The sequence below is a fragment of the Esox lucius genome, chromosome 1 (genome assembly GCF_011004845.1).
Source record: "Esox lucius isolate fEsoLuc1 chromosome 1, fEsoLuc1.pri, whole genome shotgun sequence".
Lineage (NCBI taxonomy): Eukaryota > Metazoa > Chordata > Actinopteri > Esociformes > Esocidae > Esox > Esox lucius.
The window spans coordinates 6,480,468-6,505,848 of NC_047569.1; the positions used below are offsets into that span (position 1 = coordinate 6,480,468).

Consider the following 25,381-nt stretch of genomic DNA (forward strand, 5'->3'; position numbering starts at 1 on the left):
CCGTCGATGCTGGAGCATTGAACCCAGACTTTTGTTTTAGATGGGGTCGAAGTTCATGGGCTCTTTCCCTAACTACGGAACACAGAATAAACAAAATAAACACCTAAACTAATCAAAATGTAATTTTTTTTTTTTTATTGCGTAAAATTAATTGCCGTATTTCAGCGACTTGTTGAAGGCTAGCTAGCAAACATGAAACCATAACCGTGCTAGCTAGCGCTAGCTGGAACAATAATAAACATGTTTTGACCAGTTTGAACAAGGATAATCTAGCTGAAAGGCAATGCAATTGCTTCTTCCGAGCAGTAGTCACTTATGCATTAGGTTTGATCAAACCCACAATGCATGTTACATTTTCTTTATATTTTGCAGAAAACACCAGGTTGTAACACTATTTTCCAGCAGGATGTGGAATCCACCAGTGTCTGCTCGGACACATAACTAAGCTAGCTCTTCATTGTAAATGAAGAAATTTAGATTTCCGCCTGTACTGCCATTTTCCATTTTAACTTAAATTGATGTGCACTAATGTTGTCAGGACATGCACAGTGAAGGTATTCTGTACAACATACACCTGGGAGAATATGAGGAATTCATCAGAATATAGATTGGAAGAAAAAAGGTTTTTATACACAAGCTAACGTTCGCTTATCGTCTCGACCAAAGACTTTGGAGTAGCCTTCCTAAAATCTAATTGCGCTCATACAAAAAAAAAAAAACAAGAACATAAAATTATTTTTTACATCAAATAATTGTCAATCTAGTAACTTACACACAGCATTCCTGGACTATCTAGTAACTTGCAAAATAAGATATCTAATGTAAACTTACTTGTCAAGTAGAAAGGTAATCACCTCTGCATCACTGTTCATACAAACTTCAGCTCCAGCCATCTAATGAATCCCTAATCCAAATGTACACTTGTTTTACTCCGTACTTTGTCTGATGCTCACATTGCTTCTGTATATGTTTTCATTTCTGGAGTGCTTGGTGTAAATGAACCCAAACAAAGCCTGTCATCGGCCTTCACCTCACACACATTCAAGGAAATACATGCCTACAAACATCCTGACCTTCTGCGTTCTACTTGCAACCATGGCAGTGGGGATAGTGTCAGTCCTGACACTGCCAGAGCCTCTTTTTTAACATTAACTGATGATATGTGAGGGTTTTTATCAGATTTTCTAAATGGGAAATTCTGCACTAGACACATTTAACATGTTTAATCCTTTATTAAATGCATACTGGATGTATAAAACAACAATAATTTACTTTTAAATTATAATAAAAAATAATAAACAGATAAGATAACAAGTCAACAAAACATTTGACTTTCAAGCCAAACATACTAACTCATTCATCACCTTGGGAACAAGGTGAATTGCTAGTCTGTCTTAGAGGCAGGTCAACATTTGATTGTTTGAAGAAAACATTGTATCCAGGTAATAAGCATGGACAATTACCCTTTACTGTTTGTCAGTTAAACACAATTTTTTTGGTACCAACCTATTTTTCAAACTTCCCATTTTAGGCGAGGTGTCATTACGGACTCGGAATAGCATCCTACAGGATATTTTGTAATTACATCTTGTTTTTCCTCTAATGTAATAACCTATACTGATAAAGCATTATTCTATTGTAATGTAATATCTGTAATGTAATACCTGTAATGTAATACCTGTTGTAATACCTGTGGTATTACACTGTTAAAAATACATAGCAGTTACATAGTAATAAGTGTCAACTTAAGGGAATGTGTTACCAATTCTTTTTTTTAATGCAAATATATGCCAAATCCTAGAGGAAACTTGCTTTAGTCTGCTTCACAGAGGAATTTATATATCAGCAGGAAAATATCCAACGACACAAGGCTAATTCTATACTCCAGTTGCCTGCCAAGAATAAAGTAATATTTTTCTGAGTGTTGACTGAAATGTTACAAAAAAATAAATAATGTAATTTTATTATATATATTTTTTTCCATTTAATGTAAATATATTCAGAAATTTTCTTCTACTTTGTCTTTATAAACTATTTTGTGGAGACCAAAAATATCACAAATCAATTTTAATCTCACTTTTTACCCTTACAAAGTATGAAAAGTGTAATCCACTTCATGTTAGCCCTTCGACTAACTGGATGTGAAAATGTTAATCAGTACCTTGATGGGACATCTTGAGGATCTTTAGTGTCCTTGAGTCACCAATGATGCTACAGTAAGAGTGTAGTTTGTGTGTGTTTGTGTGAGTGATGGTAGAGACATTTTGTCCCCTGTTCATGTTCTTTCATCCCAGCCGTCTTGCAGTAGGGCCCTCCCTTCTGCAGAGTCAGGTCACCGTGGCAGCTTGAACAAGTATATATGTGATTGAGTGGTTGTGTGAGTGCGTGTGACTGAGTGTAGGAGGGTGTGTGTGTACTTAATGAGCAGGGATCAAGGATTAATTGCCTGTTGAGAAAGAGTTAACCACTTGCTACATGCATTGCTGACATTTTCTGGGGAGTAGACAACAACTCAGAAAGAGGCAAAGGACATTTCTCTGCTTCCCATTTCAACGTTTGGAGCCTCATAGTTTTGCTTCACATATTTTGCTTGTGTAAGATTTGTGCCATGAATGACACCATTTATGTTTCTATTTAACTTAATTTCTCACCGCTCTTTCTTTTTACACTTCTTTCATTATTGTGTTTTTGTTTTGTGGCTGAGTGTTATCCACATGTATAATAACTGCTTGTCACCTGCCTCTTCTCTCTTCCCCTCTCCCATCTCTTCCAGGTGAGTCGCTACAGCCAGCAGCTGAAGGAACGTTTAGCATGGTGGAGACAGTCCCCCCTAAGTCGGCTAAAAAGCCTCGCTGGACCTCCCTGGAGATAAGCCTGATCACCATTGTCTCCCTACTCTTCATCATCATTGTTGTTCTCATCGTCCTCTTTGCCACACAGAAGACAAACAGCGGTGAGTGGTGAATCTCACTGAGCAGTCAGGCTAGCAATCTAGCAATTTATCAATGAGTTAGGGTTAAGGTTAGACAGTCAGTTAGTTGGACATGACAAATAACTTCAAAAGGTGTTTAAAATTCAGTTGGCCATCTTCAAAATGTTAGGGTTACTTAGGTGTGGTGTTGAAAACATTCAAAGATAAGTTTGCTATGTTTACATTTGAACTCTATAGATTTTATACACTTAAAGATGCATTACAGGATTTTTAGCTACTGGTTGTATAAGTAGCAATTTTGTTTCAAGACAAGAGCTTTGAACTATAGTGGTCTAATACTGATACCCACTTGATAAAATAGCTAGATTTTCACAATGTTAATAAAGATGTCTTGAGTGTATTTTTTAAGGGCTAGTACAAAGGTACAGACACTGAGCCATGGAAGAAGAGGCTGAGTAATGGCCAAGTCTGCAAAGGTCTTTATTTCTAGTTATATTTTAGTCCTTATGTCTCTAGCACTTTGGTGCTAACTTTTTGTGACATTATGTTATGATAGCCGTAGACACCAAGGAAAAAGGTCTACAGCACTTAGACCATTGGAGGTTGAGCACTCGTAATCATTATCAGCTATGATCCTTTACAGTTCAATTCAAATTGTAGGAACAAGGAAAAGTGTCCTGTGAACACAATGGAACTAGGTCACTGTTTTCAGTGTTAAGCAGAGTTTATTTTAAGTGAACATATGTTCACTAATCCATGACATTGACTATATGGATCACCAAATAAGGGCATTACATGACTTTGACCCAAAGACGATTACAAAGACGATTACAAGTGTGTGCAACCGATGATGAATTTGGTCCAGATTAATGATTGACAGTGTGGGGCACTTGGGTTCTGGAGGGCACCTTTATTGCACTGCAGAAATATGGAGTCAGACAATGGTTTTAGTTTGACTGTAATCACAAAAGCAATGCACATTGATAAAATGGAAGCAAATCAACAAGTTAATGAATTACAGGGTACTTTCCTATACCTAGGGTTGATGTCATTAAAGCCCTTTGAGATGGCTACTGTTTAGCCACCAAGTACTGTTTCCTTTAGTAGAGTACAGGTGGCAGACAAAATGTGTGCAATTACCTACTTGATTACACACCCACAAACCTACAACCATGTTAGGTCGAGCAGATGGTTTGGATACCATGATATCAGTCTCTGTCGAATTCTGCATACTCAGAGCTCATCAGTGATGGCAGCACTATAGCGGATATATGTCTTAACAGTCACGCCAGGCAGGATGCGAACATGAAGCTGGTTCACCACAGGAGCCTCTGCAGCCATCGGGGCATATTGTTGTTTGGGTGCGGGGTGATAATTTTGTGGAAATCAAAATAGAAATTAGCCACAGAAAGGTGATCCAAAATGATTGAGTCTGACAAAAAGTAAATATTTATCAGTGGATGGATGTTCAAAATCTCAACTTGTGTGTTCCTTGTATATGTATATATTCCTTGTATATAAAAATATATATACCGATAAGCCATAACATTATGACCACCTGCATAATATTGTGTAGGTCCCCCTTTTGCCACCAAAACAGCCCTGACCCATTGAGCCATTGACTCCACTAGACCTCTGAAGGTGTGCTTGGATATCTGGCACCAAGACGTTGCAGCAGATTTAAGTCTTGTAAGTTGCGAGGTGGGGCTCCATTGATCAGACCTGTTTGTCCAGCACATCCCACAGATGCTCGATTGGATTGAGATCTGGGGAATTTGGAGGCCAAGTCAAAACTTTCCTCAAACCATTCTTGAACCATGTTTGCTTTGTAGCAAAGCGCATTATCCTGCTGAAAGAGGCCAATGCCATCAGGGAATACTGTTGCCATGAAAGGGTGCACATGGTCTGCAACAATGCTGTCAACGTAACATCCACGTGAATGGCCGGACCCAAGGTTTCCCAGCAGAACATTTTTCAAAGCATAACACTGGTTCCGCCGGCTTGCCTTCTTCCCATAGTGCATCCTGGTGCTTGATTCATCAGTCCAGGCCACCTTCTTCCATTGCTCTGTGGTTCAGACCACAAGGCATGAAAGGTAGCTACACTTTCTAATAAACACTCAAGTGAAGAATGTGATCTGTCATTTGTAGCACAAATGAAAAGGAAATAAAACGTTATTATTAATTAGATCATAAAATAATAAATAATAATAAAACAAACACTAATTAGATCAATTGGCAATACGTCAGTAACATGGGTATTGGGTATTAAAAGATCATTCCAGAGAGGATGGGTCTGTCAGAAGTGAGGATGGGGAGGAGTTCACCACTTTGGGAAAGACTGCACAGGCAAATAAGGCAACAATGTAAGAACAATGTTTCTCAGCGTAAAATATCAAAGAGTTTGGGGATCTACTCATCTACAGTAAATACTATTTTTAAAAGATTCAGAGAATCTGGAGAAATCTCTGTATGCAAGGGACAATGCTGAAAACCAATATTTGATGCACTTGATCTTTGGGTCATCAGGCGGCACTGCATCAAAAAGTGGAAAAGTGGAAATCCCTGCATGGGCTCAGGAACACTTCTGAAAACCATTGTCTGTGAACACAGTATGTCGCTGCATCCCCAAATGCAAGTTAAAACTCTACTATGAAAAGAAGTATATAAACAGGATCCAGAACCGCTGCTTCTCTGGACCTGAGCTCATTTATGATGGACTGAGACAAGCCATCCGGCTTGTTGTCGGCACACAGTTCAAAAGCCAGCATCCATGATAGTATGGGGGAGCATTAGTGCACATGGCATGGAGTACTTGCACATCTGTGGAGGCACCATTAATGCTGAACAATAAATACAGGTTTTAGTACAACATATTCTCACAGAAGGCCTTGCTTATTTCAGCAAGACAATGCCAGACCTAATTCTGCATTTATCAAAACAGCATGGCTCCATAGGTAAACTGGCCTGCCTGAAATCCAGACCTGTCCTCTATTGAAAACATTTGGTGCATTTGTAGTGTTATGAGAAATGTCTGTTGAGGAAGAGTGGAAGTGTATTCGATGAAGAGGCGTGTCTGGCCCCACCAAGTCTCCATGTTAATCAGGGATCCTGCATAACATTTGCTTCTCTAAAGATCTGAAACACCGGGTGTGGGCCATCAGCCACACCCTCCTTAGCTCACTTGGAGAGGTGTGAAAATCTGAGCAAACTGGAGTGTAACTAAATGCATGATATCTGTAGTGTTTGGATTTCCCCTGTTCCCCATAAAGGGCAGAATAGTCTGATATGTTTTATTGTACTATATGGGATATGGATCAATCTTCACAAAAACTTGGTAGAAATGATAGAAATAATTCATTTGCATTTCATTGCATGACATAAGTATTTGATCACCTACCAACCAGTAAGAATTCTGGCTTTCACAGACCTGATCGTTTTTCTTTAAGAAGCCCTCCTGTTCTCCACTCATTACTTGTATTAACTGCACCTGTTTGAACTTGTTACCTGTATAAAAGACACCTGTCCACATACTCAATCAAACAGACTCCAACCTCTCCACAATGGCCAAGACCAGAGAGCTGTGTAAGGACATCAGGGATAAAATTGTAGACCTGTACAAGGCTGGGATGGGCTACAGGACAATAGGCAAGCAGCTTGGTGAGAAGGCAACAACGGTTGGTGCAATTATTAGAAAATGGAAGTTCAAGATGACGGTCAATCCTTCGGTCTGGGGCTCCATGCAAGATCTCACCTCGTGGGGCATCAATGATCATGAGGAAGGTGAGGGATCAGCCCAGAACCACACGGCATGACTTTGTCAATGACCTGAAGAGAGCTGGGACCACATTCTCAAAGAAATGGGAATGGAAATGGGAGAAGATCATGTGATCTGATGAGACAAAAATAGAGCTTTTTGGTCTAAACTCCACTCGCCGTGTTTGGAGGAAGAAGAAGGATGAGTACAACCCCAAGAACACGATCTCAACCGTGAAGCATGGAGGTGGAAACATCATTCTTTGGGGATGCTTTTCTGCAAAGGGGCCAGGACGACTGAACCGTATTGAGGGGAGGATGGATGGGGCCATGTATCGTGAGATCTTGGCCAACAACCTTCTTCCCTCAGTAAGAGTACTGAAGATGGGTCATGTCTGGGTCTTCCATTATGACAACGACCCGAAACACACAGCCAGGGCATCTAAGGAGTGACTCCGTAAGAAGCCTCTCAAGGTCCTTGAGTGGCCTAGCCAGTCTCCAGACCTGAACCCAATAGAAAATCTTTGGAGGGAGCTGAAAGTCCGTATTGCCCAGCGACAGCCCCGAAACCTGAAGATTCTGGAGAAGGTCTGTATGGAGGAGTGGGCCAAAATCCCTACTGCAGTGTGTGCAAACCTGGTCAAGAACTACAGGAAACGTATGATCTCTCTAATTGCAAACAGAGGTTTCTGTACCAAATATTAAGTTCTGCTTTTCTGATGTATCAAATACTTATGTCATGCAATAAAATGCAAATTAATTACTTAAGAATCATACAATGTGATTTTCTGGATTTATGTTTTAGATTCAGTCACCCACAGTTGAAGGGTATAGGTGCTGGTCATAAAGTTAGAATATCATCAAAAAGTTGATTCATGTCAGTAATTCCATTCAAAAAGTGAAACTTGTATAATGTATACATTCATTCCAACCAGACTGATATATTTCAAGTGTTTATTTCTTTTAATTTTGATGAATATAACTGACAACTAATGAAAAACCCAAATTCAGTATCTTAGAATATTGTGAAAAGGTTCAATATTGACACCTGGTGCCACACTCTAATCATCTAATTAACCCAAAAGACCTGCAAAGGCCTTTAAATGGTCTCTCAGTCTAGTTCTGTAGGCAACACAATCATGGGGAAGACTGCTGAGTTGACAGCTGTCCAAAAGACGACCATTGCCACCTTGCACAAGGAGGGCAAGACACAAAAGGTCATAGCTAAAGAGGTTGGCTGTTCACAGAGCTCTGTGTCCAAGCACATTAATAGAGAGGCGAAGGGAAGGACTGGACTGCTCTGAGTTATGTTCTCTGATGAAAGTAAATTTAGCATTTCTTTGGAAATCAAGGTCCCAGAGTCTGGAGGAAGAGAGGAGAGGCACAGAATCCACGTTGCTTGAAGTCCAGTGTAAAGTTTCCACAGTCAGTGATAGTTTGGGGTGCCATGTCATCTGCTGGTGTTGTTCCACTGTGTTTTCTGAGGTCCAAGGTCAACGCAGTCTTCTACCAGGAAGTTTTAGAGCACTTCATGCTTCCTGCTGCTGACCAACTTTATGGAGATGCAGATTTCATTTTCCAACAGGACTTGGCACCTGCACACAGTGCCAAAGCTACCAGTACCTGGTTTAAGGACCCTGGTATCCCTGTTCTTTTTTGCCAGCAAACTCGCCTGACCTTTAACCCTATAGAAAATCTATGGGGTATTGTGAAGAGGAAGATGCGATACGCCAGACCCAACAATGCAGAAGAGCTGAAGGCCACTATCAGAGCAACCTGGGCTCTCATAACACCTGAGCAGTGCCAGAGACTGATCGACTCCATGCCACGGCGCATTGCTGCAGTAATTCAGGCAAAAGGAGCCCCAACTAAGTATTGAGTGCTGTGCATGCTCCGTTGGCCAACATTTCTTAAAATCCTTTTTTTGTATTGGTCTTAAGTAATATTCAATTTTTCAGAGATACTGAATTTGGGATTTTCATTAGTTGTCAGTTATATTCATCACAATTAAAAGAAATAAACATTTGAAATATATCAGTCTGTCATGGTACGGTGAGCAGCAGCGCCACCGTGCCATACGTCTTCAGTTTCCCAACACTCACGAACACATCCTGGACTGTCACATGTTTTCAATCTTTCACACCAGGTCCCAATTGATATCGTTTGTATGTGTTTAAATGTTTCCCCTCTGCTCCCCACATTGTGGATCATTGATGTTGTCATGTTTGGGTGTTTTGTGTGTTGCCTTTCTATGTAAGTACTGTATATCCGTTGCTTGCATTTGTTTTGCTGCTTTAGTAAGCCCTTTTCTTTCGTTGTGTTTTTTGTGCTCTGTATTTGTTTGTTTTATTAAAAGAAACCACACTGACTACCTCTCCCTGCACCTGGTTCCTTGCTTTGCAACACTACACCCATATTTACACAGTATGTGTGTAATGAATGAATGAATATAATATACAAGTTTCACTTTTTGAATGAAATTACTGAAATAAATCAACTCTTTGATGATATTCTAATTTTATGATCACCCCCTGTACTTATGATAAGAATTACAGACTTCTACATGCTTTCTAAGTAGGAAAACCTGCAAAAACAGCAGTGTATCAAATACTTGTTCTCCCCACTGTATTTATATTGATTTATCACCAAAGTTACGTTCCCTTGCACTCATTTCCCTAGCCGTCCCCCAGTAACCTTCTAAGTGGTAAACCTTTCCAACCACTATCGCATTTACACCTCACTACACATTATGAAACAAAAAATACAGCCAAGGAGACCCCGATCTGTGGAGAAGTTGAAATCCTATATCAAAGCAAGAATGGGAATGCAATTTACTTTCAAAACTACAGCAACTGTTCTCAGTTCCCAGATGCTTATGGGCATTGTTAAAAGAAGAGGGGATGCAACACAGTGGTGAACATGCCCCTGTCCCAACTTCTTTGAAATGTGTTGCTGGCATCAAAATCAAAATGTGCATGTATTTTTCTAAAACAATCACATTTCAACATTTGATATGTTGTCTTTGTAATTTTCTAAAAATAAATATAGGGATAACTGATTTGCAGATCATTGCATTCAGTCTTTATTTGCATTTTGCTCAGCATCACAACTTTTTTGGAAATGAGGTTATACAATTGGAACCATGTATTAAGGTCAGATGGGAGAAAAAATTACTTTTTGGGCATGCACATCATCAGTTTGGCCAGAATATTGATCTGCATAGTAGGGCTGCACGATTTGGATAAAATATTGAATCATGATTTCTTTGACAAATATTGCAATTATGGTTATTTTCTCCCATATTAAGTTTGTTTGTAGGCACCGATGTTGAAGCCGTAACTTAATAACCATGCTGTTGTGTATGTGGCAAATATCCTGGTGCCACTCGTTAACTTGAAGCAGACGTCTTCGCTAGCAGTTGCAGTGTTAACTCAAACATTGAAAAACCATTAAGTATTCAAACAAAATTAGTCCAGGTATTTAAGTAATCTACAAAAATACCTACAGCACTTCCAAGAAAAACAATTATGTACGTACGATGTATGACTGTTGCTTCGTATGAAGCGCATATCATTCACTTCTTTTGGAGTTGAAAATCACATGAGTTGGCAATTTGGATATTGCACATGTCAATTAATTGTATATATTTCAATGAATTGTGCTGCCCTACTGCACAGTAAACTGGATACCCACAGTAAAATATGGTGGTGGGTCATTGGGGCTTAGGGGCTGTACCAGGACATTAAGGCCCAAAACCTGATTGCCTTGGCCAGGAGACTTGACCTCGGTTACATCTTTCAATAAAGACAATGACCCCAAACAGACATCAAAATAAACAAAGAAATATTGCGGAACCACTAAATTATTGTTTTACAATGGCCATCTCAGTCTCGGAATCCATATCCAAAATTAAAATAATGTTAGACTATCAATGAGCTTGGAACGTCATGCATGGAGGAGTGGTCCAAGATCCTTTCAAGTATGCACCAACCATTTCAGACTTTACAGGTAGTTATTCACTCCAGGGGAGGCTTCATAAAATATAGATTAAAGAGGGACCAAAAGTTTTTAAACCAATTTTTTCCAGGAAAACATTGTACTACTCAATGAAATGTTTTGTGTTTGAGAAATTGTTGAAATTAAAGTATTCGGCTTCACTTTTATGTTTGAGCCCAATGTATGACTCCTATGCGTTGTTTTTTTTTGCATTGACTTTTGATCAATGTAATGATGGGTGCCAATACTTGAGTGTTTACCTCAAATTGGTCAATCCAATATCTATGTTTAAATCGTCTGTCACTTCATTTAGTTCTCTGCCGCTAGGGACTGTATAGCATTGTAAAAGACTCTCAAAGTTAACACTTTCTCTACTCCTCATTGTTTCAGAAACAAATTGTGTTAGTTGCAGACTGATCACAGCACATGCCTAGCACCTTATCCGTTTATCACTTCACAGGGTTCATAGAGATATGACTGTAAGTGTAACAGAGTGTCATCTTGAATTCTGTGTGCCTTTGGCTAGGTTGTCATTGCAAATGAGAATTTATTCTAAATGTTTACCTGGTTAAATAAAGGGGGGAAAACTAAAAGTAAATCAAACCCTCCCCTGTTGCTTACCTGACTTGAGCAGCTTGTTACAGAGAAGCTACAAAAGGTGTTAGACCATTGCTGTGTTAGGATTTTTCTTAATTGTTGTTGTTCTATATGATGATGATGATCTATTAGTATTTTTTATTTTTTTAAACTTTTGGGATCCCTATTTTCATTTAACATTTTAATGTTTTAGTTTTTAAATGTTCATGTCATATGCCAGAGAGAAAATAGGAGACAGTCAGACAGAAAGACCTGTTTACAAAGGTTTATCGCTGTTTAGTCTTCAACTTATTTCAAACTGTAATATAGTACATAGAATGTGCTTAATTTGCAGTGTTATATAAACACTCTCTGATTCCTGATTCCTGTTTTTTCCTCATTTAGATGGTGTCTGCACCACAGCGGACTGCACCCGTTCAGGTAAAAAAACAAACAGACGCACATACATACACACACAAGCCCACACATGAATATGATTGTATTGTGTGTGTGTGTATGTCTGTGTGCAGCGTCTCGTCTCATAGAGAACATGGATCCCAATGTGGACCCGTGTGACAACTTTTATGAGTACGCCTGTGGAGGCTGGTTGAAGAAGAACATCATTCCAGAGACTAGCTCCCGATACAGCACCTTCGACATCCTACGAGACGAACTGGAGGTGGTGCTCAAAGGTTAGAAAAACGCACACACACAGCTTCCTGTTTTGCTGCAATGTTGAATGTACATGTCCACATCAGAGATTTTATTTTAGCGTGGCATAGTTTGGATCCAGTAAGTTACATAGGAAAGTGTGAGTGAGGGCTTGGTGTGGTTGGAACAGTTGGTGAAGCAGCTTGCATTTAAGATGTGGCTTCAGAACTTGAGGATCAGAGTTGCATAGACTGGGAGGGACATATTAGATACAATGTACATGTATGTTTGTGTGTTTGGGTATGTTACTTCAATGTTATAACGTCTAAAAAGCAGGAGTTAGCTTTCATTTGGACCTTGCAATTGAAATCCAAAATAATTTAATTTACTCAAAGTATGCTGTAATTTAAGATTTTTTGTCTTGATTTGATTTAAAGTTTGTATGGCACTTGAGTTTGTATGTAAAAAAAAATAATGGTCAAAATGTACTATTGTGTAAACATTTTATTGACTAAAAATGTGTTAAAACATGTTCATCTCTAAAACTAGTTAGTTCAGAATCAGCTACAGGTCGGCTGACTCGATTTTCTTCTCATACAATCCCATAGCGTCACAGTGCATTTCCCTGTTGAAGCCGAGCGTCCATTGACTTCAATGGGGCTGCTTAGAACAGTTTTTTTCAGTGCTCCGAAAGTAGACGGTGATTGGATAAATGCTGCGATTATGTCCCTCCCACGGACGCTCAGCGTCTCTGGGGGTGAATGAGGAGTGGGCTGGCCCGGATCTGACGATCTGTCAAACTGCATCTCCTTTTGATTAACGGCGGCCTGTACTATAAGAAGTCAATGAAGCTATTTCGCGCTCAGTCCCATCGCGGATTTCTCAAGTGTATTCGAAAGACAAACTGCTGCAATATTTCTTGATATTTGTTTGGCGAAATTGCTAGCTGATTTGCATCATACATTTCACACAATTATAGGCTACACCACAATCCTTGTTTCAGTTTTACAAAGTTTAATATATTTTTTTTAGATAGTTCATTCATTCATTCATATACAGCAGTAGGCTAGGCTAGCGTCGTACGTGTGTGAAACTGCGCACGATGGCAGACAGTGCTAATTTTGTTGACCTGATTTTAGCGAAGCCATTAATAAGCAGAGTAAAATTATATTTCTGAAAAAAAAAAATATATATATATTGTTCTGTTACAAAATTAAATGTTATTGTCTGGGGTCCAAAAGACCCCAAAGACCTAGAGTGTCACTACAAATGAAGACCATCAGAGGGTTATAATGTATCAGAGGGTTATTTGAAAGACCACCACTGGTATATACATACACGACCAGTCAAAGTTTTGGACTTTTGGCTGGTACAGTATCTAGAATGATTTGAACAAAATAATCATTAGCTTAAATAAGGACTCCTGTTCTATGTATTTTTCCTTTTTAAACAGTAAAACAGTATTTTCTATTGTTAGCTAAACACATCTGTAAGAATGAAGCCCACCCTGATAACAGACACTGCAAGATGGGTAAACAGTGTTTCTCTGGGCATACCAGTTGAGGTTCAGAAATATAGTTTAGTCCTTTTGTCATTCATCAACAGTCTAATCTGCTGTGGAACACAGAATCCACATGTGGAGATTTATTTGATGAAATGCACTTTGTGCCTGTGAAATAATATTCCATATCAAATCCTGACTGACAGAGATTGTGTGTGTGGCATGATGTGTTGTGTGTTGCATTGAATGGTTACTGTTAGATTCGTCAGTACACTGTTAAGCTTTATAGTCCTGATTGTTCTCTTGCTACGTATCTTCCGTCTGAGACAGATAGTTCTAGAAGATGGATATCACCTAATCACCAGTGACAACCAGACAACCACAAACTGCTTTCATTACCATCTCTTCCCCTTCCTATCAACAGATGCTTAGTGCTAAATGGCTATACAGTCTGATTCATTGCCAGGGGTTATGAATCCCTTTAAGGGTTATGCATTGATCAGCTACACATCAGATGGGAATCTGACATACACATTATGTGGGTTATTATCGGATTGTATTGCTTTGCGTCATACTGGGAAAAAAAGTGCAACCACAGTGTTTTTGGTTTGTTTTTACCGGGGAAGCGTAGGTATGATCCACTATAGAACACTATGTAGGGTTTTTCAAATAAGCCTCATTGTATGGTTCTACCTACAATCTTCTATGAAGGTTTTTACAACACTGTTTTATTATTAAAATGTTCTCTAAGAGCCTTCTATTGAGAAATGTTTTATATTTGGAGATCATCATAGAACTCCAAGCATCAATCCAACAGCCTTATTAGCCGTAAAATATTTAATGACAATAATTTCCAAATATATAATATTGTACTTCTCTTTTGGGCCTTGTTAAACCCTGACATAGCGGTATTAGCTTTAGTGACTACAATTGGTCTGCAAGTCACATTTTGCTGTTTCCCACTGGAATCCAAATTGAGTTAGGATATCCCAACAAGTGAATTGTTAGTTACCTGCAAACTGCATTCAGAATGACAAAGTATGGCAGAATGTCTACTGAGACTACACCAATAATTGAAACCAGATCAACCAGTGCAATAAATCCAACAACATTTTTTTTAAACTCACTGAGTGCACAATTATTAGAACTCACTGAGTGCACAAATCGTATTTCTCAAGATGTATTTTATTGTTGATCACAATGCTTTATGTCAATCCAATATATAATTGAACCTCAAACCTGAATGTTAAACAAAAATCTTTCTCAGGGGAGTACAAAAGAAAGCAGAATTATCAGGCAACAGTTGGTGTGCAGATTTATTAGACAACTAATTTAAAAAAGAATTTCTCATAACTCGTTTTTTTTCTCAATTTTTAAAGTAAGTGTAACAAATAAGTAACACAAAATGACAATTAATTAAAATGTTTGTCCTTTCAAAAATATTCAGTGACCAATATAACCACCCTTCTTTTCAATAACAGCCATGAGCCTTCCATCCATGGAGTCTGTCAGTTTCTTGATCTGTTCACGATAAACTTTCGCTAAAGCAGCAACCACAGCCTCCCAAATGCTGTTCAAAGAGGTGTATTGTCTTCCCTGACTGTAAATCTCATGTAAAGGGCCCACAAATTCTCAACAGAATTGCAATCAGGAGAGTAAGTGGGTCAGGTCATTATTTGGGCATCTTTGTGGCCCTTGCTGGATAACCAAGCAGTGGAGTACTTGGATGCATGTGATGGAACATTGTCCTGCATGAAGATCATGGCCTTCTTGAATGCTGCAGACTCCTTCCTGTACCACTGTTTGAAGAAAGTATTCTCTTTCAGAAACTGGCAGTAGGTTTGTGAGATGAGTTTCAGTCCATCTTCAACCCGAAAAAGTCCAACAACCTCATTCTTAATGATAGCAGCCCATACCAGTACCCCTCCTCCACTTGGCTGGCGCCTGACTGAAGTGGTGCCGTGTGTCCATTAGTGATCCAGCCACGGACCCATTCATCTGGTCCATCAACAGTCACTCTCATTTAATATGTCCATAAAACCTTAGAAAAATCTGTCTTCAGGTATTTATTTGCCCAATCTATACAGTACATTTCAAATCTTATTCAGTGGTGGTTGTGTTTCAGCCTTCCTGACCTTGGCCATGTCTCTGAACACTTGAAAACTTGTACTTCTGGACACTCTAAGTAGGTTGCTGATCTAGAATATGGTGGCACTGGAGGATAATGATTTCTGGGTAGCTTCACATTTAATTATTCTAATTAAGTCTTTTGCAGTTAATTTGTATCTTTTCTTCTCCATGTGTTTTTTGCACCCCAGTTGATTATTCACAACAAAATCTTTGAGTGTCTGGTGGTCACGCCTCAATAGTTTAGCTATTTCATGAGTGTTGCATCAGTCTGAAAAGCATTTTACAATTTATGACTTTTCAGTGTCAGTTAAATCTCTTTTTTGGCCCATTTTACCTGAGATCATGAAGCTGCCTAATAATTATGCACACCTTGATATTAGGTGTTTATTCACTGTTGCCACACCCTCCCTCATTAAACCAATACATTTTAACTGAAAATTTTTCAATCCAGTGAGCATTCAAGTTTCTGTGGTTTGGAGTTGGAAAATGTGCATAGAAATAATGATACAACTAGAATACTCACTTGTCTAATAAGTGTGCTTGCAGTATGTATATATACAGTATCTCACAAAACTGAGTACACCCCTCACATCTTTGTAAATATTTGATAATATATTTTGATGTGACAACAGTGAAGAAATGACACTTTGCTACAGTGTAAAGTAGTGAGTGACGGGATCTAAAACAAAAATCCAGAAAATCACATTATGATTTTTTTATAATTAATTAGCATTTTATTGCATGACATAAGTATTTGATCACCTACCAACCAGTAAGAATTCTGGCTCTCACAGACCTGTTTTTCTTTAAGAAGCCCTACTGTTTTCCACTCATTACCTGTATTAACTGCATCTGTTTGAACTCATTACCTGTAAGACACCTGTCCACACACTCAATCAAACAGACTCCAACCTCTCCAGAATGGCCAAGACCAGAGAGCTGTGTAAGGACATCAGGGATAAAATTGTAGACCTGCACAAGACTGGGATGGGCTACAGGACAATAGGCAAGCAGCTTGGTGAGAAGGCAACAATTGTCGGCGTAATTATTAGAAAAATGAAAGAAGTTCAAGATGACGGTCAATCTCCCTCAGTCTGGTGCTCCATGCAAGATTTCACCTCGTGGGGCATCAATGATCATGAGGAAGGTGAGGGATCAGCCCAGAACTACACGGTAGGACCTGGTCAATGACCTGAAGAGAGTTGGGACCACAGTCTCTAAGAAAACCATTAGTTACACACTATGCTGTCATGGATAAAAATTTTGCAGCACATGCAAGGTCCCCCTGCTCAAACCAGCGCATGTCCAGGCCCGTCTGAAGTTTGCCAATGACCATCTGGATGATCCAGAGGAGGAATGGGAGAAGGTCATGTGGTCTGATGAGACAAAAATAGAGCTTTTTGTTCTAAACTCCACTCACCGTGTTTGGAGGAAGAAGAAGGATGAGTACTACCCCAAGAACACCTTCCCAAACGTGAAGCATGGAGTTGGAAACATCATTCTTTGGGGATGCTTTTCTGCAAAGGGGACAGGACGACTGCATCGTATTGAGGGGAGGATGGATGGGGCCATGTATCGCAAGATCTTGGCCAACAATCTCCTTCCCTCAGTAAGAGCATTGAAGATGGGTTGTGGCTGGGTCTTCCAGCATGACAACGACCCGAAACACACAGCCAGGGCAACTAAGGAGTGTCTCCGTAAGAAGCATCTCAAGGTCCTGGAGTGGCCTAGCCAGTCTCCAGACCTGAACCCAATAGAAAATCTTTGGAGGGAGCTGAAAGTCTGTATTGCCCAGCGACAGCCCCGAAACCTGAAGGATGTGGAGGTCTGTATGGAGGAGTGCGCCAAAATCCCTGTTGCAGTGTGTGCAAACCTGGTCAAGAACTACAGGAAATGTATGATCTCTGTAATTCTGTACCAAATATTAAGTTCTGCTTTTTTGATGTATCAAATACTTATGTCATGCAATAAAATGCGTTTTTAGATTCCGTCATTCACAGTTGAAGAGTACCTATGATAAACATTACAGGCTCCTACATGCTTTCTAAGTGGGAAAACCTGCAAAATCGGCAGTCTATCCAGTACTTGTTCTCCCCACTGTATAGGGGGGGCCCTAAGCAAAATTTGTTGTTTTCTCTCAGACGGTTTAAAATTAAGAGAACTCTGCAAATTGAGCACTTTTGTTCCTCATTCAGAAACGTTCCTTTTTTGGAAAGGATAGAACAAGTTGCAGTGGTCTTTTGATTTGTTTCCAGAGCTGTATGTATATCTACAGTGCTGCTTGAAAGTATGTGATCCCTACAGGAACTGTCAAAATGTTTATATAAAATATTTAAATTCATTCATAAAATTCTTATCTAATTCCCAATTTGAAACAGACTATTTCAAAATAAAAAACACAAACAGAAACATTTAGTACATCGTTTATCTATCAAAAACACAACTCATTCATTGAATAGCTTTGGGCACCTCCATTTGCAGTGATAACCTAGTGTTAGATTCTGTCCAAGTTTGATCCATTAACAAAATAAATGCAACCAGACGTCAGGGGAGAGACATCTTTATTCAGCATGAGTCTATGATGTTGTCCTTCCATTTCTCATTTCTATCTCTTGCATAATTACAGAGGCAACACAGTCTTTTATGCCAGAATACATAGGAGGTGGCCCGTGGTCATAACCAACCATTACACATTCCAATACCCTCCAATAAGAAAGGTTTCTCCTACAACAGACCCTTAATCTGGTAACAGTATGGTATGTTACAACCTATGGTCAATGGACCTATCCATATAGCCTATGTCAGTCACATGGGCAACTCCTAGCAGGAGGTATGGACAGAATGTATGGACAGGGATAGGGCCCCCAAAAGGCTAGAGCCGGCACTGGCAGAATCAAATACATTATCAACATGCCAAAGAGGTAGGCAGAGGTGTTACTACCATACAGAATTTAAGCCTGTTCCTTACAAACATTGATGGCATAGACCACTCAATAACTGAAATTGGTCAGCTGTTTCCTTACTATTAGACTTTTCATGGTAAAAAAACTGCTGACTAATTAGATTTTTGGGTGTTCTATGCCTTTAAGTAGTAGCTACTTTAAAGGCTGATGTTTCAGTCTTCAAAGTTGCCTATTCTATCAAATCAGTCTTACCTTAAGAAATCTACCCCCGGAGGTTTGGGTTGACTCTCCTGAAATGTGGAGCCATAGGCACACAGTGACTCAGAAAATATGCAAATGAAGGGAAATGTCAGTTTTTGCTGACAATAACCAATGGCAATATTCAGGAACATGTTAACAATTTTCTGTCGTTACATTTCCATGCAGTTTAAGCCAGAATAAATTACTTTTAAACATGCTTAACCAAGGGACTCCCTTGAAAAGAGAGAGAGCATCACAGCACATCTTACCAGCACAAAAGCTGTCCAACTTTTGCCAGGAATTTGCAATATGTGACTCATGCTTCTTTTGTGTTTCATCAATTAAACCCCCCCCCCCAACTATAACAGGTAAACCCAAACAATGAAGACACATTCATTCCATGGAAACCAGGCCCGGCGCCCAAAAAAACCTTTTGCCCTCTCAGATAGAAACTAGTGCCCCTTCAGTTTTGTTTCCCCATATACATAGCCAGTGTTATATGAATTAGGCCGGGTCCGATCAACACCTCCGTTCAACTTGTCAACAAGTTACAATCATCACAGAAGACACGCTATGATCAACTTGGCGTATATGCATGTATACAATGTAAACAATTGGTAACACATTACGCCATGAGGGACTGAAATCCTGCAGCGCCTGCAAGGTCCCCCTGCTCAAAAAAGCACATTTACAGGCCCGTCTGAAGTTTGCCAATGAACATCTGAATGATTCAGATGAGAACTGGGTGAAAGTGTTGTGGTCAGATGAGACCAAAATCGAGCTCTTTAGCATCAACTCAACACGCCATGTTTAGAGGAGGAGGAATGCTGCCTATGACCCCAAGAATACCATCCCCACCGTCAAACATGGAGGTGGAAACATTATGCTTTGGGGATGTTTTTCTACTAAAGGGACAGGACAACTTCACCGCATCAAAGGGATGGTGAACGGGGCCATGTACCGTCAAATCTTGGGTGGGAACCTCCTTCCCTCAATGGGTCGTGGATGGGTATTCCAGCATGACAATGACCCAAAACACATGGCCAAGGCAACAAAGGAGTGGCTCAAGCACATTAAGGTCCTGGAGTGGCCTAGCCACAGGGTTTTGCCACCAAGTACTAAGTCATGTTTTGCAGAGGGGTCAAATACTTATTTCACTCATTAAAATGCAAATCAATTTATAAAATTTTTGACATGCATTTTTCAGGATTATTATTCTGTCTCTCACTGTTCAAATAAACCAGCCATTAAAATTATAGACTGATAATTTATTTGTCAGTGGGCCAACGTACAAAATCTGCAGGGGATCAAATAAATTTTTTCCCTCAATGTATGTTATAGTCAAAATAATCCATACATTATGCTTTGTTTTTTACTCAAAAACTAGTTGTATGTGCTACAGGCCATACATATCAAATACAAGTTCCAAACCTTTAATGATCACAAGAACTTAACTTGATAAAACGACCTAATACATGCGTAACAGTGTGTCTTCGTGGCGTGTGTCAAAAAAGGAGTCGAATGCAGGGAGGCAGTCAAAGTAAATGTATTGCGTTCTTCTTTCAAAAAAAGGCGCACAATCAAATAGCGCACAAGCGCAAAACTACTGCGCATGGCAAATACAGCACACTGAACATAGAACAATACCACACAAAGACGCCCAGAAACAAGGGAACTAATTTAGGCAACCTAATGATGGAATGGACACCAGGTGTGTGCAATTAAAAGACATGACAGTGCCGTGGGAGGAGGAGCGGCGTGACTAGAAGGCCTGCGATGACGCACGCCGAATACCACGTCGGAGGGGATGGCGCGCGTCTTCCACGCGCGTCCTCGTTACAGCAAGATTAGATGATAATATATGGATTTTTATGGATTTATATTCACCTGTATTGGGGCAGTCATTTGGATCATTATTTTTGTTTTATGCAGTGTTGAGATTTTGCCAGTCAAAGCGGTTTTGATTGTGAGCAAAATTGTGACCAAGGTAGGTCTGAAAATTTCCAGATGTTATGTTTGGGTTGGCATTTACCCGATTTTATTGTAGCCCATGTGACTGACGTAGGCTATATGGATAGGTCCATTGACCATAGGTTGTAACATACCATGGGGATATTTTAGAAGTGCGTTAACTTTTAGGCAGAGTCTTGTTAAATGCTCTTTTGTAAATTATTTGCTTTACAGTCGACGATTGGAGCTTAAAGGTGTTTGTACAGCCTTCCCCAGACTGATTTTCACACACTACCCTCTTGCTGATGTCCTCTGATATCCCCTTTCTTCTGGGCATAGTGTTTTGCATTTACCTGTATGTGTAAAACTAAACTGACCATGTTTCTTGTTTTAATTTGTGAAGTTCACCCAAGCTTTTTCCTAAAGATCCATTCATGACTAGGTCATGTAGCTGGTTGAGAGATTGCAAAGCTGTAATCAAGGCAAAGGATGATTACTTCGAAGAATCTACAATGTTTTGGGTGTTTTATTTGAAATGTGTTTTGATCTGTTTGGTTGCTACATGAGTGCATCTGTTATTCCATAGTTATTATGTCCCCGCTGCTTAAAATGCAAATAAAAACAGAATACAGTGATGTGCAAATAATGTATCCCTATATTTAACAGAAAATACTACAAAAACAACATTATCAAATGTTGAAACTGAGACATTTTATTGTTTTTGGAAAAATAGATGCCCATTTTGAGTTTGATGCCAGCAACACGTGTCAGAAAGTTGGGACAGGGGGCATGTTTACCATTGTGTTGCACCATCTCATCTTTTAACAACACTTTGCAAGTGTTTTGGGAACTGAGGAGACCAATTGCTGAAGTTTTGAAAGTGGAATGTTGTCCCATTCTTGCTTGATATAGGATTGCAACTGTCTCCTTTGTATTTGTCATTTCAGAATGCTCCAAATGTTTTCATTAGGGCACAGGTCTGGACTGCAGGCAGGCCAGTTTAGCACCAGGACTCTTTTGCTATGGAGCCATGCTGTTGTAATACATGCACAATGAGGTTTGGCATTGTCTTGCTGAAATAAGCAAGGCCTTCCCAGAAAAAGACATTGTCTGGATGGCAGCTTATATTGCTCCAAAACCTGTATATATTGTTTTGCATTGATTGTGTCACCCATGCCATTTTGCATTAATGGAGTCACCCATGCCATATGCACTAATGCATCGCCATACCATAACAGAGGCTGATGAGAAGCCAGATGGTCCCTCTTCTCTTTAGCCTGGAGGACGCGGAGTCCATGTTTCCCAAAAATAATTTCATATTTGGATTTGTCAGACCACAGGACAGTTTTCCACTTCAGTTCAGTCCATCTTAAATGAGCTCGGGCCCAGAGAAGGCGACGGCATTTCTGGATCTTGTTTCCTATATATATGGCTTCTTATTTGCATAGTAGAGTTTTAACTTGTGCCGTCTGAGGGCCTGAAGATCACAGCCATCCAACATTGTTTTTTGTCCTTGTCCACTGTGTACAGAGGTTTCTCCGGATTCTCTGAATCTTTTAATTATATTATGTATAGTAGATGATGAGATCCCCAAACTCTTTACAATTTTAAGTTGAGAAACGTTATTCTAAAATTGTTACACTATTTGCCTCCAGTCTTTCGCAGAGTGGTGAACCCCTACACATCTTGACTTCTGACTCAAGACTCCTTCTCTCTGGGATGCTCTTTTTATACTCAATTATGTTACTGACCTGTTGCCAATTAACCTAATTAGTTGCGAGATGTTCCACAAGTTTTTTTATGTATTGCTTAAGACACTTTTTCTCAACTTTTTTGGGAAACAGGGTTGTATATACCTCATGTATATTAGTGCTCTTACCCTTTATTCTGTACTTTGTATAAACGCCTTTTGCATTGATAAAATCTTCAAGTCTTCATGTGGATCCCTCTACTTCCTATGCTCACCTCCAATTTGGCAGTTTCACACAGTCTTCTATGTAGATCCTGTCAACCTCTGTCAAATTGTACTGGAAGCATCTGTGAACTGCAATCTTTAGGTCATCCCACTGATGTTTAATGGGATTCAAGTCCGGCCTTTGGACCTTCACCTCAAGGATATTCACAGACTTGTCACTGAAGTCACTCATAGCATTGTCTTGGCTGTGTGCATCAGGTTGATTAATTTTCACCCCAGGTCCAAGGTCGTGTGTGCTTTGATAATACATTGCAATAATTCACTCATACAAAAGAACAGATGCAGTTTTATAGTGGAAAAAAATATGTACCACACTAGCTTCACTAGCTGGTCTTTTGCCCCCTTTGCCTGAAAAACTAAAATATCTTGTAATTCTCTCGGCCTCTTACATTTTGCCCCCCCACCTATTTGCTCTACTGCTTCAAAAGCGTAATCTTCAAGCACTTCAAGACCCCCTACAACATATTGATCGTTTTGAGGCCAACTCTCAATTTCTTCTTTTTGAGCCATTCTGTTATAGCTATTCAAGGTGTAACGGTACATATATCTGTACCGTACTGTTCGGTACAGGGTGTTCGGTTTGATATGCGTTGAGCTCTGAATGAATATAGTCTAGTTCCCTTTACAACAGTTCCTACTGTACAATCTTTCCTATAGCAAAATGGAAGAAAATTAAATAATTCATATCATTGGTTTGGGATACTACTAATAAGCGGGAAGACATTTCATTTGGCGACGTTCTCATCAAATATACAAAGAATTGCTACATAGCCAGCTCCTACGACCCTAGTAGCTACAGCAGCTGCTAAATCTCCTATAGAGCAATTTTATAATTTTCATTAACCTAATTATCAGGTATCCTACCTGTGTGGATTGACATCATACTACTACTACGTAGATGTACTGGCTAGATAGCTACAGGAGCTAGTAAAAATTAACTACCATCATTGATAAACACAACAAAGTGTACATGCCCACAAGCGGCTAGTGATGAGCAAATAAAATGAATGGCCAAAAAGCAGATGGACATCCCCTGTTAGACTATTTCTCTATAGCTAGCAGCCAGGAACTCTAAGGTAATGTTAGGAAAGTATAATGTCGCTTTTTTTTGGAACAGTTAATTCTATTTCTCATATTATTTATTCTCTATCGGGCATTGGTGCGAAAGTGCATGCTTTAACTACAGTGGCTGTAGAAAAAGTTTCTAACTTTGTAATAAATGAAAATAAATGTATTTTTCCACTTTACCGAAATTGTACCGAACCGTGACTTAAATTGTTTGGTATGTACCGAACCGTGACTTCTGTGTACCATTACACCCCTATTAGCTATGCCTATGTTTTGGATCATTGTCCTTTTGCAAGGTTCATGTTCGGTTTAACTTTTTGACACATTGCCTCACATTCTCCTCAAGAAGTATCTGGTATGCTATGGTTCACTCAGTGATGGTAAATTGGTCATTATGCCACTGCCTCCATGCTTTACATTTGGTATGAGGTTCTTCTGTCAAAGGTGGTGTTTAGTTTTTGCCAAACATGCTGTTTTCAATAGCAGCCAAACCACTCCACCATTGACTTATCTGTCCACCTATATTTGGAGAACAGATGCTTCTTAGTTCCTGGCCTACCATGTTTGCAAAGTTTGTGTAGTCTATTTCTGCTCATGCCACATCAAATAAAACTAATGTGCGTCAAAACTAATTGTGGCAAGGGAAGCTTGTAGGTCTCTTGATGTTACCCTGGGGATCTTAGAGACTTTCGGTCAGCAATTGGTCTGACTTTTGTGGGTTGACTTGTATTATGCTTTATAACCACTCCTAGACTCATGGGCATCAATAATTCTTCTTCTCTGAGCCTCAAATAAGTATTTTGATTTTGGCATGTTACCACACACTCAAATAGTTAGGAACAAACCAGAAGTTTAAAATGTTTATCTATGACTGGAACCTCCCAAGATTCCCCTTTAATTCTAATTCTGTTTATTTGAATATTTTTTATAATTTGCTTCCAGAGAAAACACATTAAATCTCTAACAATGTTCTAAGTATTTGCACCTGTTATACCTGATTGTAATTTTAGCTATTTTATGTGATTGTAAAGGTAGGGTTGTACTTTGTCCACATTTGTTTATGTGGATAAATGGTTTCGAAGTAAAACAATGTCTGTGTGAATTGTTAAACTTTGTTGCTTTTATTAATGACTGTCAGTATTGATAACAGGGTAACACATGTACATTGACAAAGCAGGTGTAGCTAAAGTTAGCAGGGTGGCGACTGCATTGCAAGATTTGATTGATTTACACGACTAACTGTGTAACATGCACTTAGCAGTAGTGATGGGTGCTGGTGACACTAGGTTTCAATACGCTCTGAAACCTTTGTGACACTGCGGTGCCAAAACATAGTGTCAAAGCTTGTTTCAGAGTGGCTAAGTCACGTGATCTAAACAAACAAAGAATTCGTTACGCAAAAAAACAAAAACAGGATCCACTGTGTGGGAACGTTTTCAAGCACTTAACCAGCGCTTAACATTAACTTTTTGGCTCACCAGCCACTCTGCATTTTCACTAGCCTCCATATTTATATATATATTGGCTAGTGAAAATTAGGCAACACACTCTACCGCACTCTACGGACTCTGTGAAATACAATATATAATATGTGGATACACACTTGTAAAAGACAACTATTAAATGTGCCCTGTTGTCCATGTCCACTTGAGCAGCTAATGCATGCTGCAATGTCCTCCCTAATATCAAACAAAATATATATGC

The 25,381-nt window shown here is 39.4% G+C and overlaps 1 protein-coding gene across 2 annotated transcripts in view; it reads left to right on the plus strand.

Annotated features, from left to right (window-relative positions):
• LOC105029340 (neprilysin) overlaps positions 1-25,381 on the plus strand; it is a 94,825-nt gene that overhangs the window by 7,833 nt on the left and 61,611 nt on the right. Inside the window, exons 1-4 of one of the 2 annotated variants that reach the window (XM_010902659.3) lie at positions 2,417-2,594; positions 2,774-2,953; positions 11,665-11,700; positions 11,790-11,951. In XM_010902659.3, coding sequence (XP_010900961.1) covers positions 2,812-2,953; positions 11,665-11,700; positions 11,790-11,951 — 340 coding nt within the window. In that variant the 5' untranslated portion in view covers positions 2,417-2,594; positions 2,774-2,811. Of the gene's footprint in view, positions 1-2,416; positions 2,595-2,773; positions 2,954-11,664; positions 11,701-11,789; positions 11,952-25,381 lie in introns of those variants that run through there. The other variant, XM_010902657.4, reaches the window with a different exon arrangement.